The sequence below is a fragment of the Meleagris gallopavo genome, chromosome 1 (assembly GCF_905368555.1).
Source record: "Meleagris gallopavo chromosome 1, MGAL_WU_HG_1.1, whole genome shotgun sequence".
Classification (NCBI taxonomy): Eukaryota; Metazoa; Chordata; class Aves; order Galliformes; family Phasianidae; genus Meleagris; species Meleagris gallopavo.
Window position 1 is genome coordinate 126,618,189 of NC_139404.1, and position 12,343 is coordinate 126,630,531.

Sequence of the window (12,343 nt, forward strand, 5' to 3'; positions counted from 1 at the left end):
CACAAAACCTGTTTGTAGAAAAGGCTTTGCTTTTTCCTTTGGAGTAATGCTTTCTCTTCACTTTTCCCTTTGAGAATGTGTCTCCTGCAAACAGCAAGAATTAGGTAAATGTGGTTATATAGGTTCTTCTCCTGCTGTGAAGGCATCACTCATGCAACTGATCTCTTGTACTACTGACTAGTCCTCTGGGTTGCCGGGAATAACAGGCCGACATGTGGGGATGCTGCATCCGAATGTAGCTCCGTGAGCTGTCTAAGAAGGAAGCATTTTGATCTGCATCTGGAAGAGAGATTTTAAATCTTACCCACGTTATCTTTCATTTAAGTGTTTTTGAGAGAAGTAGCTTTAAAACCTCCAAGTAGCTCACTGTAAATAAATCTTAGCAAATGGAGTACTTGTATTTTAAAATCTGTAGTAGAGTTGAAGGATGTTTTGTGCAGCTGGAGATACGGGAATTACAGCAGTGTTTACCTTCATCTGCAGCACAGGCAAGCATGATACAAATCTTCTTATATAAGCCAATAAAAATGTGGTATGCCTGGGCAGTAATGCTTTCATCTCTCATAAACTTATACTTTTTAGATTCATTATACTGTTAAAATCACATAAGACTTGTTCATTGATGGATCCCAGATAGCTTCATTGGAAATTTTTATAAGCAGTCATGATAGATGAATGATTGCAAAGACAGTTCTCTTGAGTTATATTCATTTTTTGAGAAAAAATGTCCTCCTTTCTCTGTTGCCTACACATTTTAATAAAATGATAGTTTTTTTTTAAATGTTATAGCTAATTAATTAAGTTAAAAATTACAATACATAAATAACTGTGGCACATTGGAATGTATTGCTTTGTAATAAGAACAGTCACTCAGCATAGTTGCAAAATCGCACATCAGTGTGTCATTCTGGCAGTTTTCTACATGCATGCTGTCAGCCTCTTTCCTGAAGATTTCAGTAACAGCTAATCATTTGCAAAGCAAAAGCTCATTCTCAGCTTATTTATTAATTAATTTCCTAATGCTATGCTCCTATCTATCAGTGACACTTTTTATGTCTGAAAACAGCCTAACTAAATCTGAGGAAAGAATATAAAGGAAGGTTATATCAGAACTGAGGCATTTGGAATTAATGGCTTACATGCTGCCTCTTCAAACTTCACATGCACTCCAAAAAAAACATGGAGACTGACTAATGGTAATTAAAATCAGACAGATATGTGGTACTATTCTGCACTGGAAGAATAAGCAAAACCATTCTTAGTTCATAGTGAATAGGTAAGATGGAAAAAAAAAAAAAAAGAAAAATACATACAAAATAGTATTGGATTAATTTGAAGAATTAAAAATAGAAGCAGCTTTCATTCTTTGAGTTACCTTTCAGGCCCTTGAGTAAAGCTCATGACATTTCTGGACAAAGGAAAATCAATAGCATGCCACTTTTAGTACCTACTGAATGTTAGGTAGTTAATAATTTAAAAAAAAAAAAGAAAAGAAGAAGAAGAATATTTTTTTCCTTGTATCAGAAAGCAGCCAAGTTCAGTTTTCAGTTGGGTATTGCTTTTCACACTCACTCTCGGTGAATTTAAAATTGCTTCTCCTCAACTGAGAGAAAGTGACTTCAAATTGCAGAGCATCATTTTTTGAAAGCCTTGATATGAACCACATCAAAGATGTTTTGAAAAATCTCTGTCTTTCAAAGATTTTATTAGATTAATAGTATTTGATCTGCTCTTGAAGAGAAAAAGGGAATTGTACCAGCAGCAAACCCAAGTGAGAGTGGTTGTGCTTGCTCAAGCACTTGACTACATTTCTGCTCAGGGGAATCAGTGCAGAATAGGGCCAGTGGGAGCAATGGTGGCCTACACAGCCATTGCTTGCTGGCTGTGATTTGCACCATGGAAAGTTTAGGTTGGATATTAGGAACAACTTCTCAAAAAACACGATGAGGCTGTGGCACAGGCTGCCCAGGGAGGTGGCAGAGTCTCTGTCCCTGGAAGTGCTCAAGAAACATGTATATGTGTCACTGAGGGACATAGTTAATGTACATGGTGGTGTTGGGTTGATGGTTGGACTAGATGATCTTGAAGGTCTTCTCCAACCCTAATGATTCTATGGTACAGCTGAATAGCTGTAGCAGCCACCTGCAGCATTTCTCCCTGGACAAATTCCTCTATCCATCCATCTGACTCTGCCAGCAGAAATTTGTATGCTTACTGGAAGGCCTTATAGTGACCCAAAGCTTAGGGAGACCAAGAGGCAGCATTTGGGGATCACATCTGCATTGCTGTGCAAGGGCTGCTCTTTGTTCTTTTTCTGTCTTGAACTTCCACTTGATCTGTGTTGCTGCTAATATATATCTTACAAACTGTTTTTCTCCTTTTCCAAGTTCTAGAGATTTGGAAGGCAGGATGAGCCCCAGAAAGGTGCAAATAATTTCCTTGTACCAGCCCCAATACTCACAGGTGCAGTGCTGCTCCCATCTGTCTTCCAGCAGCTCATACCAAACTCCATCTCTATTAAAACTCACTCTGCAGCTGTCTGAGACTTTGGTTCCCTCTCAGCCTTTCCCTCCTTTCCTCATCCCAGAAAGAACGACAGCTCCAAGTTCCAACAGAGCTTGCCTCAGTATCTGTTCATCCATAACCTTCACACAGTGTTTAGTCCAGGCCTCTGTTTCAGATGTCAGTGTATGCTACATCTGCAGGTTTTGGAGGAAAAGGAAGTGTGTTTGTTCCACAGCTATGTGAGCAATTGCATCATACATCAGAATAAGTGCTGCTGAGGAATGAGAATACAGTGGGACACCCAGGCAGACAGTCTCTAATTTGTGTCTCTCCATTATTAAAGATGAGATTTGTCATGCAGAGACACCGCATCCGGTGACTGGGTTTTCCCATCATTCTGAGGGACCTGGGAAAGTGGCTGTGATGACAGAGATAACACCAGTCAGAGCTTGCATCGAGGCCAGGCGTGTAATCTGCACTTTGTTTCTCTCATTCATTTCATCAGCCAGCAGAATGGAGGAAGGGCTTTGTTCGTGTGTGCTGTTTTGCACCCAAGCCTTTCATTTGTTCTCATTCCATTCTGCCCCTATACCTTCTCTCCTTCCTTCCCCTCACTCACTCACTCTGTTTCTCCAGTTGTCTTATGCTCCCTTCATAAACATAAACATAAACATAAACATAGATTTATGCATTTTATGTCCTCTCACCATTTTATTTTCACCATTTTTCATGCTCATTCTCTCCCCTGACTGCATAATGCAGCACAACAACAGCATGGCTAATCTCCACTCCTACAAAATGCTCTTCTTTTGCTCTGGACTGCACTTCCTCACAGTGCCAGCAATTTTTGACGTGCGTGTCCATTAAGCAGCTGGCAGTCCATAGATGAATCTACAGGTGAAACTATAGGTATTAACCATGCTAAAGAGATCTTGAAAGTACAACCTGTTCAACCTGAGCCGCAGTGGCAAAGCAAAGCCGTCTGATGGTTGAATCCTCTTAAAAAAGAAGAGATGCAGACAGACAGCATGAGTAATTTTAAGAGGGAATTTAATATGCCATCATCAGTCTGATGTCAAGCAGTGGTAAGTTAAAGGGTTTTTAATGGGCACATGAAGTAGTGTGAGGATGAAGCTGAGATCCTTTTATGTCTGTGAGCAGAGGAAGCCATTCTGCTGTATCACAGTCATGTGCATTAGTGAGAAGATAAATGGCCGGCAACATTATTCTCTATGAACCACGCATATCTGCATTTAAATTACAGAAGTGAGGTCCACTCATGTGATAATTAAATTTTAATAAAATAAGAATAATTTATAACATTAAAATCCACTTTATAATTGAGTGAGATAGCTAACCCCCACACAGCTTCAGTACACGGTACAGTTCACACATTAGCTCAAGATTTTCTGCAAAATGCTGAAATCAACATTGCATGTGAGGGATGTGGGTGCTTATTTTAAGCACTGAGTTAGAAAATTGTGGTTTCTAGAAATATATGCAAAACTATTGCCAAAATAAGCATTCAGAAAGTTGTTTCAATATGCAGCTGCATATAAACACAGTAATTAATATATACTGGGTAAATTTACAACATCTTTTCTCACTCACAACAGTGAGATTGAAGTTGCAGATTTCAGACAAAGACTCAGCAGATCTTTAAACTGCAGCCAGGGCTCAGCAGAAAGCTATCTGGGAGACCAGATCTGCTGCTTGGCTTGGTCTTGTCCCTGCTCCCCTGAGCTCTTTGATGGAGGGAGAGTTGTTGGGATCATCCTCCTCTTCCAGGTGGAATTATTATTGTTGAAAACCTGCAGTGTTGAATTCTGGCATGCCAGCAGAGGTTTAAACCAGCTTTTCAGAACACTTTCACACCTTTCATTTATCCCTGTAGTTCTGCAGGTAGGGAAGGAGAGAGCCGTTCTACCCGACTTCTGGCTAAAGGAACGCAAGTGGGGATTTTGACATTTTTCTCAGCAGAAATCAGTCAGTGTCAGCTTTACACCTCACATGCCATCAGCAGTCATTCACTGCTCTAAATGCCATGTTTATCTCGTGCAGCAGGAGATCCGTGCTCCTTCTGTCTAGCTTCTCCTCTCAAATAAATCAACTGTTTTTCCCTCTCTCCTCCAGCTGGGGTGATGCTGGTCCCTGAAAGGCAGACAGAGGATGGGTTTGAGGAGCACTTCGGCTTGAACTACTTGGGACACTTCCTGCTGACTAACCTCCTCTTGGATACGCTGAAGCAATCAGGAACGCACAGTCACAGCGCTAGAATCGTCACTGTCTCATCAGCCACCCATTATGTAGGCAAATTGCACCTGGACGACTTACAAAGCAGGTACCAATCCATGTGGGTACTCATTGATTTTCAGGATAAATTGTGGGGTTTTTAGAGCTGATTTTTTTTTTTTTTTTAATTAACAGTGTTTCTCAAGCAATTGCTTACAACTTGAGCAAAGCTTGCAGTCTCTTATTATGAACCTTGAAACTTTGTTTCCTTCCCAGTGCTCGCATTGCAGCAATGGCTGTGGTGCTGCCTGGACTCCTCACTGCCTAATTGTGGAGGTGGAGTAAGTGGGATGTTTTAAAATGGCTGGGGTGAATGCTAACAGGCTTCATCATCACGTGAGTTCTCTCCTGGACTGAGCAGGTGCAGAGCTCACATCCTGCCCCCAGAAGTGTACAGGCAGATGCCTGTGGCTGCCCACCTGGGGCTGGCTGAGTGTGGGGCTGTGAGAGGGTCAAGGGGCCGGGCTGTGGCAAGGCTGCCTGGCCACACCTGCCTGCCTGCCTCGCAGCTTCCCCCAGCCCACATACTGTCTGCCACTTCTTCCTCAGCCCTCACAGGCTAGCCAAGGTGAAGCACTGCACGTGCTCTAGATGTCCTTGCTCACTGCAGGAGAATTGGAGTAGATGACATTTAAAGATCTCTTCCACCTCAAAGTATTCTGTGCCCAAGTCCTGCTTCTTACCTGTGTTGCCCTCTGCACTTCCCTGAGGGAACAGAGAGCAGGGAGATCATTGAGATCCCAGCACTTTGCATGTGGCCTAGCAAAGGACCATGGAGCTGCATGGCTGTATTCTTCCCAAATACTTTCATGTAGGAAAACAGAGGTAATACTTGTGGGGTGCTGGTAACATGAGGAATACATGATGTGGTAGATCGTGCTACTTGCACGAAGGTACCCTGGATTTTGCATCATCTCCCTGCAGAAATTCTGTCTCAGTCCTTTGACAAGGACTTCAGCAAGTCTGTAGAGGCACCTGGCCCAAGGTTTCATTTTGGAACAAAGACTGAAATTAGAGGGCCGGGCTGTTTTCACTGCACACATTTTACATATGAATGCTGCACTAAGCATGTCAAACTTTGTGTTAGACTTCTGATTACATACTACAGTATCAGTTTCATTACATGCTTAAACTTTACATTGCTTAAACTCTGCAGGGCTGTAGCAGTTTAATCTCTTGCTTGTAAAACAACCGCAGGAAATTATCCTTACTCTTCACTTGATGTCTATATTCATCATTTCTGATGTGCATGTGTTGAATGGCATCACGCAAGGGGACTAAGGAGGAGTGTAATTAGTATTTCTTCGGGGTAAAGCGCAGAATGCAAAATTAAACGTGGTTGTTCCATGGCTCTAGATAACAGTAGTTTCTCTGATTATAGCAAAGCCTTGCACTGTGCCTCTTTAGACTAGGATCATCCTTATCTGTGATTCATTATTATTAACTCATATTATAAGGGAACCAGAGATGTTTTAATTAGAAAAATTCAGGCTGAGCATGAACATGACCAATGAAAAGAAAAAAATATGCACTGGTGAGATTTGCAGCTTTTGTGCCAAATCCTTCCCTTCTGAATTTCAGACACAGAGGAGGACAGACTCTGGCTAATATTGTGTTTCCTTTCCCATGTGGGTACTTTCAGTGCTTTGCGGGAGGCAGCAATACCTGCTCCCTCAGGCACCAGGCACCTCAGTGGCTTCCAGAAAGGACTGTGAACTCAACTTCAAACCTCTTCTTTGTTCAGGTGGAAGAAGACAGTCCTGAAGTTTTTAACCTAGCTGTTGATATGCCCCTGCGCGAGTGAATAGTTTGCTATTTCATAAGTGGTCCTGCTGCATTCAATGAGATTGCTGGTGCATTCAGGTACATTTTCACAGCATGATGAGTGGTTTGGCAGCCCTGGAAGGCTGCTGCAGAGTACCAAGGCATTGCTGACACTGTGAAGCCTTGGAGTCGCCTTGTGATTCAGAGTAGTATTTAGAAACTCTGATGGATGCAGTAAGGACGTCCATGACAGGGACTGTGATATGACAGCATCCCATGGACTGACAGTTTTCCAGTAATGGCATCCCTCATTTTTGTATCCTTTTAAATGCAAGATCTTCCTTAAAAAAACTTGCACTGGCTTTTCCTTATCTTGACTTGTATTGACTTATTGGCTGTAGTTCATTTAGTAACTTGGGTCTATGTTCTTTGATTGATGGGGAGTCCTTACCTTGCAGGAAGGCAGCCAAACAGTTTGGAATCATTTGTTCACATTGGAGAAAGGGAGCTATACTCTGTGTTGGAGAAATTACCAGTGGCAGCGGACTGAATTTTTACCATACTCTTGTCCCATTATTTCTAGATTTTGGTTGGGCTAGTATCCAAACTGGAAGTGAGTAATGGTGGCATAGGAGGGATCTATCTATCACATATGGCAGAGAAGGAAAGGAAGAAGGATTTTTAACATGAAAGAGAAAGTAAACCGTGGTGCAGTTCTCTGCTTCACCACAGATTTTCTGTGCAGTCGTTCTCCCACTCAGGAGACTCTGGGTTGACAGTCTGAGTTGTGGCCATTGCTCGCGACTTGCCTTGCTTTTGCTTAATGTTCAGAATTTTGGTCTGAAGCCAGAAGTCAACTGCATCACAGTAACTACAGGGCCACATCAAAACAAATAATTGTCAAAATGTCTTACCCGTAAACAGCATTAAAGGCAGCTTTTGCTATTCTGTTCCATGTTTCCTCTTTTGTTTGCGTTCCCCCAACTTACCCCCCATCTTAAAGTCTCATTTATCCTGTGTTTTCTCTTTTCAGCTCCTTTTTGGTGGGAGTGTTATTTTAAGTGTTCCTTGATTTTCCTTGCGCACTCAATTATTTTTCTTCCTTTCTTATCTCTCTTCAAGCTTGCCTGCTTGATTTCTGAGTTTGCAGTTTCACTTTCACTTGTATCTTGTCAGCTTTTTTTCTCCCCATTGTCTTTTCCCTCTCTGTCTCATCTTTTTCTCTTCATCTTATTTCTGCTCAACAGATCATATACGACTCTCCATTTTTCTGCTCATCTTATCCCCAGAACCCCAGTCCCATTTCTTACCTGTGTCATTTTCCCTCTTTCCCACCCATCCTCTTCCCACACACACTAGTGAAAGAGACACAGCATGGGTACATCAAGGCAGGATAGAGCTTGTTCCAAACTGGCAAGGGCATAGCTTGTTTCATGTGTGTTACTGAAAATGCAAACGCACAAGAGCAATGACTGTTCTCCCAGTTCTTTTGCTGAAGATTATACGAAGAACATCAAACACCTTTGTGGTCTTTTAGATCCAGACCATTTTCAACAGAAATCACGTGAGTTGACAAGGGCATCCCTAAGGCAAATAATTCTCCTTCATCCCTACTTCGAACATTGCTGTTCTTGAGGAGGTGAAAGTTTAACAGAAAAGCTATCTGCAAGCATTTCAGCGGTGGTAATCTAAGCAATTGCATGCTGACATTTTGCACCACACCACAACAGTGGAACACCTTAGCTGTTATGTCCTTTTCTCCTTCTTCGTCTGCTTAGAATGCTTTCTAAAGTGAGGGAAGAAAAAAGTATGGCCATGACAGAATATGGTCATCCGGCTTCAGAAAACATTTGAAGAACGTTGTGCCATCCCCTCCATTTGAGGTGGGCTTGAACAGAGCACAGGAGTGCATGGTACTATGGTACTCTTACCAGGCTAGGAAGGAAGGCACTCTTTCAAGTGTTCTACCTACCAAAATAAGAAGGATCTCCTGGAAAATGAACAAAAAAAGACCTTACTCCCTTTCCCAGGTTGTTGGTCGTACTTGAACATGCATCCTTTCCCAGGGGTTAGCATCACTGTGTTCTGTCTAGCTCTTTCTCCATGACTAACGATTCCTTTCATCATCTTCTCTTTTTGCATGCCAAATAGGCTCTGTAATGCTGTGAATCATAAATTTATGAACTCCCCAGCCATAGTAATACAGCTACTTTTCTGGTTCACGTCGCCTGTATATTTAGGAACAGTTAGTCACACTTTTTTCTGCTCTCTTTCCTCTGCTCTGTTACTATGAAAGGAGATGACATTTTTTTTGTAACTCTCCAAGCTAGTACAGTCCCCAGATAATGTCTGTGTTTCTTCAGTGTAACCTTAGTGCATGAGTCATGTCAGAGACAACTGAGATTGAAGTGATAGGAATTGCGAAAATCCCCAGCTGTCACATTTGTGTCCTAACTGGTGTAAAAATTGGGCAAAAAAAAAACTTTGCAGGACCTGGGAGGATGCTGGGGAGATGAGGCAGTTCCGGTTAATCTCCTCTTGCAAAGCATTTCAGAAAAACTGTCACACAGTGTGGAAAATCTGGCCTGCAAAGTGTCTGGAAGCTTCCTGTTCTTCAGTAGTGTCCTTCATCTCTTCTTGAGCATATATGGTATTTGCTGGTAAATGAAGTTGCAATTAAGTTTGGGCAGAAAGATTAGGGTCATATTATACATATTGAAAATATTGTCCTCACCAACAAAAAATTAAAATCTCACATCATTTTTGAAAATATGAATCCATTTTTCAGGCCAAATAATGTTTTATTTCTCGTTTATCTGTAATTACCCTTAAATGTACACTGTCATTCACATTTTGAAGTATATTGTTGATCAAACTGAAATTGCAAACCTTCAATTTCTAAGCCATTCTGTGAGAGTAAAATATCTTCATAGTTTCAAATGCCATTTTTTTAAGATGGACATGAGTTTAAATCTTTTTGTTTGTTTGTTTGCTTGTTTGTTAGCTTGGTTTGGTTTTAGTTTTGGCTTGCTTTTCTTCTTAAGAATGGTTTGATGAGTCAACATTTTTTCATAACTGTTTTGATAACTTCCCAGTTGGTTCCTCCCTTTTCATGACTGATCTATCACTAGTAATTTCTTAATTCTCTGACTGGAAGACGTTATGGAATGTAATATATCTTCAAATCAAACAAAAGCAAACATGAAGCTGATGTATTATAGTAAAAGCATGGTAGTACTCTTTACTTTCCAATTCTTTAATGATAAAGGAAAATTTGAAAGAGGAAGCAGGAGGGATTTAAAATATTACCCTTTTATTTGTTAATCCATTTTATGCAGTACAGTTACACATAAAGAGCAATGTTACTGCACTGATGCTTAATAAAATGCTATGAAAACAACAGATATTGTAATCATAAAGGATTATTCTAGTCAAAATGATAGATACGTGTAATTTTAGATTTTATTTCATTAGGGAAATATATGGGTGTTTTTTTTTTTTTTTGAGTTGTATTGTTAAAACAGCTGCCCCACAATGACTTCTATTGCATATTCTTGCTCTATTTGCAAAATAAATCACATTCCCTTGACAGAAACCAATACCAATTACAGCACACTGCTGTATTCAGTTAGAAGTATCATTTCTTCTTCACGTTTCCTACTTTTCATGCCTACGGCGTGGCAATAAGTATTCCAGTGCTTAATACATCCACGTAAGTGTATTTCAGTCCTTCTTTGCAAAAATCTTGCACTATAAATGCAAAAGGATTTGTTGCTTTGTCAAACGATTCTTTGCTTTCGCAGCAGCTAGCATTAATTGCAAGAGTACTAGCGAAGGCTCATATCTCAAATACCATAAGTTAATTAAAAATAATAATTAAAAAATAGCTATTAGATTAGAAGACCAATTCTCTCATCAGTTGGAAGATAGAGTTTTAGTTCATGAACAGCATATCTCTTCCTCATGTTGCAGATAACAGGTGGTTCCAATCCATTCCTGCAGTCAATAATGAAGAAATATTTAATTTGAGATGCCAGCTTGAGAAAGCTCTATTTACATTTATTGGTATATTTTCATTCCATTTAATCAAAATACTTTTAAGGTTCATTTGTTTTCTGAAGAACAATAATATTGTCTGACTACTATCATGCCCGATTTCAGTGTCTTCAGGGAAATTAAATGTAGCTACTTCATGTGTCAAAATGTTAAACTCCTTGTCTAAAAGGGATTAATAGCCTTAGCAATGCATTGTTAATAATGCTTAATGATTTAATAGGACAAAGTGTTTCTGAACTGGTTCAAAACTGTGACACGCTCGAAGATATTAGATGTATGGGTGCTATTCAACTTGTCTCTCTTTGGTGGGCTGAGCAGGTGAAAACTCTTCCGTGCAGCGCACAGGAACAAGGATCTCATAGGCACATTGTTTTCCAGAACGTCGGGACGGTTCAGTGATAATGTGAAAGTTAATGGACTGCACCAGTGTGACAGAGAAGGCGAAAGGGAATTGCAGAGAGGACAGAGTGGAGACAGATGTCACTCTTGAGAGGTGAAGGTTAGTTTAACATCTCCCTCTGAGCAAAACCGCTGATGAAAGCGAAGTGAACCTTAAAAGCTTTGGAGTTCAGGTTCTGGGCAATTATTTCTTTTAGCATTCCTCTCAATTGCTCTAAATGCCACAAGCCTCATAATACCTTTTCAGCAGTATTGTCCATAGAGCACATGATGTACCTGGAGAGGGTGGTAGAACTGCCTGTGAACCCCCAGAATGATGTGTTAAGGGAACCAGACAAAATGCACAATGTGCCACGCACACTTCTTGTCTGGGTTCATACCTGCTATTGCTGATGGTTCTTCACAAGCACACATCTCTGATAACACAACATGCATTAAGGATTACAAGGTGAAATAGGAGACAAAGGCAGATTTCTGCCTCTGTAATTAAATATGATAACTCTTAAACTTTGCTCTACTCTCCATCCTAAGTCTATTCTTTCAGTGAAGCAGAACATTCTCTGTCCAAAAGCAGCATGATTACTTGAATACATACATCTGTGCAGAAACACAAGTCTTTTGTTTAAAGAGTTTTCTTTAAAAAACATGGTTTCTATGAAAAATATACTTCCTAAATTAGATAAGGCATTGTAAAAGTCAATTATTGCAGCCCCCAGCAGTTTTAGCATTGCCAGAATGCCTTACAGTCGTCGTAGCTTCACTGAGACTGGCTGCACACAGCAGTGTCCCAGCCACACAAGGAGATCGACTGATGTGCCTGCGGCTCGCAGTGTAGTGTAGGAGCCCTTAGCAGTGATGCCAGCTGTAATACGTCACTACAGAAATGTCCATGTGAAAGTAGGGGCTCTTCTGCTTCGCATCTTTTTCTTTCATCAGCACAAAGTAGGGAGTCGGAGTCTGATTTTGATTACAGAACTCTGTTCACAGTGTTCCAGAGTGATGTAACATTGGGAGAGCAAACAAACAAACAAACAAACAAATTCCAAACCAAAACCAAACAACTCTAATGCAACATGGCAGAGAAAGTGATTGCTGTCTTTATGTCTTACGGAGCTTTGAGATAGCCACTCTGTAATGCTGACTGTGGGCCACTTTGGATACTAGTATGTTCCTAGTTTCTTGCAGTTTGGGGAGAGGTTTCTGTAGCTAATGTAGCTTAAGGGGAAACCAAGCTAACACAGTGAAAAAAGACTGTGGCACAGCAATCATGCAGTTGAAAGAAATGATTCACAGGGCTGCTTTTAGTGTATGCGTAAGTTCTCCTGGC

The 12,343-nt window shown here is 40.7% G+C and overlaps 1 protein-coding gene across 8 annotated transcripts in view; it reads left to right on the forward strand.

Moving 5' to 3' along the window:
- Nucleotides 1-12,343, forward strand: part of DHRSX (dehydrogenase/reductase X-linked) — a 205,852-nt gene that overhangs the window by 157,498 nt on the left and 36,011 nt on the right. For 7 of the 8 annotated variants that reach the window (XR_014880367.1, XM_085213011.1, XM_085212976.1 and 4 more), the window contains one exon: nt 4,639-4,858. Coding sequence is in view for 7 of the 8 variants with exons in the window: in XM_085213011.1 (XP_085069137.1) it covers nt 4,639-4,858 (220 nt within the window). In the remaining variant the exon portion in view is untranslated. The remainder of the gene's footprint in view (nt 1-4,638; nt 4,859-12,343) is intronic. The other variant, XM_085212984.1, reaches the window with a different exon arrangement.